This window comes from Colossoma macropomum, unplaced genomic scaffold (genome assembly GCF_904425465.1).
Source record: "Colossoma macropomum unplaced genomic scaffold, Colossoma_macropomum, whole genome shotgun sequence".
Taxonomy (NCBI): Eukaryota; Metazoa; Chordata; class Actinopteri; order Characiformes; family Serrasalmidae; genus Colossoma; species Colossoma macropomum.
The window spans coordinates 37,040,985-37,046,806 of record NW_023494784.1 but is presented as its reverse complement, the minus strand read 5'-3'; the positions used below and the strand labels follow the sequence as shown (position 1 = coordinate 37,046,806).

The window sequence follows — 5,822 nt, the reverse complement described above, 5'->3', positions numbered from 1 at the left end:
CACACACACACACACACAGCAATGAGCTTCCTGTGAGCCACAATGTAAGTTCATCACTAACAGTATTTTTTCACTCTTAATTTTAGTCGTTGTGAGGGCTTTTCTCATTTTTACTGATGAAAACAGCAGATGCCATTTTAATGCACTGACACAACCTGTTTGATGTGTGTTTGTTATGAAACAAACAAGTGCTCAAGTGAGAGTGAATTTATTTGTTAATGTGACTCCAAAGACACAGACGCTGGGTATTAGTCCATCCTGGTAAATAAGTTTAACACCAATTCTCACAGGAGCTCTACAGAGCTGACTGAGTCTCTACAGCAGAGCTGTGTGCATGTAGTGAAGCATGAGGCTGATTCAGCTTGGAGCTCTGAGTACAAACTATAAAACCATCAAAAATCAGACTGTTATGATGTGAATGGAAACTGTCCTTGATTTACTGAGTATGTGACTGTAATACGCCCGTGGTTTATATTATAAAAATTCAATGTTTGAGCAGTAATTGTCCTGATATTATTTTTTTAAGAAAACAAGGAGACACACAAACACGCACACACACAGTGTTTCCCATACATGGGCTATAAATTGGGCCCCACTCCCCAAGTATACTGACGGTCACCTGAGTATGTTTTGTTCCAATTCAACAATTTCAACAATATTTTATATTGTAATGAAACAAGGATACACTCTGTTGTAATATCCAAATAAATATCGTCACGGGACGGTCAGGGAGTGGACCCAAGCGCATTTTGTCCACCTTCTTGGTATGTCTATAGTATGACAGGGTGTCAAACAATGGTGGAGACAGTGAGTGTGTTGTGTACAGTTGGAGGAAAGTAACTCCCAGCTGGATTCAAACATGCAACGCTGGCCTTGCAAGATCAGCACCCTACCACTGCACCGCTGGGGAGCACAGAATTACACCTCTCTGAATGGTGGGAGAAAAAAGGCGGGGAAAAAAACGAATGCCAAAATGGCATCTCACACACAAGGAATAAATTCAAGAAACTGACTGAATGACCAAACCAAAACACCTCTCAAAAGAGGGACGGGGAGATGACTATATTTCAGCCTTTCTCTTTTTTTTTTCCTCCTCTCCTCTCCTCTCCTCTCCTCCTCCTCCTCCTCCTCCTCCTCCTCCTCCTCCTCCTCCTCCTTCTGGAGATACAAACCACTAAATACCATACCGGTCACCCCTCTACAAAGGTGTGACAAGGGTGCGCTGTTTACCACAGCCTTAAATGCTGGTACCAACAGGTGCGCCTGGTTGGCACTGATTACCTCTTGGTATTCTAGGATTTTGAGTCTCCCGGAGTAACAGTGCCTCACTGCCTTCGCCCTCTGCTGGCAGCCGGCAGCACAGGCCGACCCTAACTAGGAATCAACAGATTAACTGAAATAACTGTTAGATTTACTGCTCTGCTCCAAATTTAAACTGTGCCCTTGTTTCCTTTTTTGCTCTATTCACCTTCACATACTTTTCCCACCATATAATCTTCCAGACTATCACACACATTCATCTAATCCACCTCTCCATACTTCTCCATCTCTGTGAAGACCTCCTAATGGAGAGAGAAAGCAAAGAAAGCAATGCAGTCATCACCAACTGTCTTTCAGTACAGTCTTTATTCTGGTGTATGTAATCACTCTGAAAGGACACGTATTGACATCTGTACAGACAACAGTGAACATGCTACAGTTTAATAGGTCTTAAAGCAATATCATTTCTGTAGCTTAATTTCTTCTTACTGATTTTGAGACTGTACTGCACACAGTTCACACTTTGAGACTGGAGTCAGGAAAATAATAGAAAACAATGTTAGACACTTAAATTTTGCAGTGACTCTGCAGCCAGAAGGGAAAAAATTAACACCAAAACATCCAGAAACATAAAGATGCTCTGATCTAAAATACTGTACCAGCTGTATTAATTGTGCATGAACACAAAGAAACCCAAAAACTGAAAGCATTTGATAATGACGAAGGAACGTTTTATAAAGATATGTTTGCACAAGGACCAGTTTAAGATTATAACATGTGCTACTTTCATAATCCAAAAAGCAAACATGTTATTGCAAGACAAAAAAAAAAAATCACCAAATATTTCACATTGCAACACAAGATGATTTCCTATTGTGTATAAGTAACTGCAGTAAGGCACTGAATATCATTCTTTAAAGTAAAGTGTTTGCAGGAGATAAAACTGTTGTCAAACAAGTGGGCAGCAATGCAGTGCATCACATTTAGCCTAGTAATGTTTTACACAGACAACTGGCACAGCACTGACTGGCACAACACCAACAATGACACTGAAGTTGAGCAGTGGAAAGAAGTATAAAGGTGCAACACATATTTCAGACAGAATTCACCTCCTACTGCTCCACAGTTTTACAACAGATTTAATGTTTCAGTTGATTTAACGCTGTTAGGTAATGATTTTCATTAAACCCAGGGTTAGCTGGGGAAACAATTTAGCTAGCTAGGCAACAAGCATTTGTTCTGACAAATTTGAATCTGACAAACCTCTAATGGTGCAGGTTTAATGGCTGATGAGGATGAATGACAAGCAGCAAAGCTAATAACAATTATGAAGTTGAATCAAATTTACTAGTGAATAAATACAGTAGGGAAAAATAAGATGCTCACATCGCCATAAAGCCCTTTGCACATATTACCTTTTAATCAACATCGACTTTCAAGGGTTTTCCCTGATGTACTGTGTGTGGTCTCAAAGCATAAAAATGGCCAGTTTTACCGCCATTGAGCAGCCACATCGCAGCCACTTCGCGGCCGCCATTGAGTGGCCACTTTTATTATTGACTGCCATTGAACGGCCACATCGCGGCCACTTTGCTGCCGCCATTGAACGGCCACATCGCAGCCACTTTTATTAGCGGCCGTCACTTCACCACCGCTGCTCCGTCACTTTTAAGTTTACATGTACATTTCAAATGCAATCCAGCCAAAATAAATTCCAATCACAAAAATGCATTTCAGAATATATTGCCCTGTTAATAATATTAGTAAATATATTTTAAAATGCACTTATATTAAAATTTATGGGGAAATATTACACACAGAAATGTACTATAGAAGAATACATGTATGTAAATGTATTTCTGAAGTACATTTGAAAATGTATGAAAATTGCCAAAATACTTACTGTTTGGAGACCTTTTAAAGTGAATTTGTATCTCTTGAAATGAATTTGTACTCCAGTATCTTGACTGTAAATGTCGGTAAATGGACCTTTAACAGGACAAAAGCAAGTGTTGTAGATATTGATACACTGTGAAAACGTAGTTTGACGATTTGATATCTTGTTTATTTGGCATACATTTTGTGTGAGTGTCTTAATGCAAAGTACAATGCAAAACACAGAAGTCAGTACCATTCATTCAGTTCGTGTGTATTTAGTTACATCTTTAAACTGTATGTAAACTACACACAATTGAAAAATATAATAACAAATACAAATAAATGCATTTTAAATATATGTTTAAGAAACATATTTTTGGCCATTTTCATATACTGCAAAAATATATTTTATAAATAGATTTGAAATATTTATATTTTCTCCTTATGAGAGACAAATCTTAATATTGCTATAACTCCTTGATAGGCTGAGGTCTGTTTCTTTTTAACGCTACTCACGCTCTATTTAAGGTAAGCTGAGCTAGACCACATATTTTGTAAACTTGACAGGCAAGAATAATTCACTATGTTCTGTAGGCTTATTGTAAAGCAGTAGGTATTTTGTATTTAAATAATAATTAAGGGCAAACATATTGTGTATGGAAATAATTGGGAAAGCAGTTCAGTTTTATTGTAGAAATTACAACATTAAATATTTAATTGTGTAATGAACATTTCATCTTCTAGATGCCTGCGGTCCTTATGTTTTAAATTAAGAGTCCAAGTTTTTCGCATTTCCTTTCCTACTTTCTTTCTTCTTTTGCTGTAATTGTTTTGGTAATGCTTTGGTGAAAATTAATTACTACACTTATTAACATTAACAAACCATGGACCTGTAACTGGCATAGTGGAATTGACCTTCAATGGGTGTAATATATGTAAATATATGTAAACAGTGCAACAAATATACAATGATTAACTGTATGTATTAGACGACAGCAATGCCTGCCTTGTTTTGCAATTATTGGCCTGTGTTCACTTTATTGTTTATCTTCCCCATTTTCAGGCCTCTTGTTTACACCTGTAATGAACACAAATGGCTCTAATCTTGTTGTAAGTGTACTGTATTTTGGGATATGATGTGAAAAACTTAATTTAATGCTCTACTGTGGCAAAAAATATCCTCAGGAAGAAGAGATGTTATTGAAAACTAGAGCACATTTATTTAGCATTCAACATATCAAAAAACAGAAAAGAAACTCATCAAATGATGAAAACAAGTCTAAAATAAAGACCCTTTCTGGACTGATACAACATTCTGTTGCTCCAACATTCTGCACCTTAACCACTTTCAATCTTACATTCAGATTAAATTTACAAAAAAACAATCAGAAGAACAGAATAAACATCAAAACTATCAAGGTCGCTGTAGACAGGATCGTGGTGCATAATTATTTACACTCATTCACCAGCACACCAGCTTTCACTGCCAGAAAACAGTTAATACTATTAGTCTGTCTGACTGAGAGCTGTTTATTTTGCTGAACATAACTGTGCTTCACCTCGACTCTTAGTGACCTTCAGTCATTTGTAACAACCCGCCAAGATCAACAGGCTTGAGAAATCTAAGCATGATTGTAGAAAGCAGACTATTCTGCAGTGACCCCTTATAGTCACAAGGTGGCAGTATGACCCCTAAATGATTGCCAAAATCAGTCCTACTAGAGGACGGTCATTCTTAAAAGCAGAAGATGGAAAATAGCAGCATTAAAACAGAAAAATATAAGTTATCATAAAGTCAAGACAAAGCATGCCTTGCATCATTTCATCATTTCAATTATATACATCTCATAAAATCTGGTAAAGACAAACCTGCACAGCTGTACTTCACTGCGAATAAGACCCTAAAAGACAACAACTGAATTAAACCGAACTCAATTTAAAAGCAATTCTTTGCCAAAGACAGAGTAATAGCGTCTGCATAAAGAGCACTGATCTGATTTCTATTAACAGTAAAATCATCAAGTTTTTAAATGAAAAGAAAAATGGAAAAAAAAAGAAAACAACAATTTAAGTAACTAAAATAGCCTTTCATATCTATATGATATGCATCATCTTCTCAGTCGTGGCTGTGTTTTCTAGGTGTTGGTCACAAAGCAGTTACAGCTCGTCTGGGAGTGAGCATTCGGACAGTGTTCGCTCCCTCCTCTCACGACTGGTCACGTAGTTCAGCAGGTCGATGGCTGTGACGATGCCAAAAACCATCTGCTTCAAAGTGGACGAACCATCAGTCATGTCTACAGAGGGAGAGAGAGAGAGAGAGAGAGACAGAGAGAGAAATGTGAAGTTAAAGTGTCCATACTTTGTTTTTCTTGTATTCAATCAACCTCCCCCCTCAAAAATCCATTTTTGTACCTAAAACAGTCATAATATATACATGATCATTATCCCTTATAATTAAAGAAGCTGTTACATTTGTTACTGATACAAGGAAACAACTTCTGTTTTAACTGGTCCTGTACAGTGTCTCATTTATCAAGCAGTCTGGACTTCAGACGGAAACCAATAAACTTTTTTGAATGTTCAGTCTCTTTGAATGTGTGGATGCCTTTGGAAGGCTGCATTGATCCCTTGAAGTTTCCTTCCCGACAGCCAGGAACAGCACAGCATTTAATAATTTTCCCCAT

The 5,822-nt window shown here is 37.4% G+C and overlaps 1 protein-coding gene across 1 annotated transcript in view; it reads right to left on the bottom strand.

Moving 5' to 3' along the window:
* Positions 1 to 4,333: 4,333 nt before the first annotated feature.
* Positions 4,334 to 5,822, bottom strand: part of cbsb (cystathionine beta-synthase b) — a 29,404-nt gene continuing 27,915 nt past the window's right edge. The window contains exon 15 of the mRNA XM_036570869.1: positions 4,334 to 5,432. Within this exon, the coding sequence (XP_036426762.1) occupies positions 5,296 to 5,432 (137 nt within the window). The 3' untranslated portion in view covers positions 4,334 to 5,295. The remainder of the gene's footprint in view (positions 5,433 to 5,822) is intronic.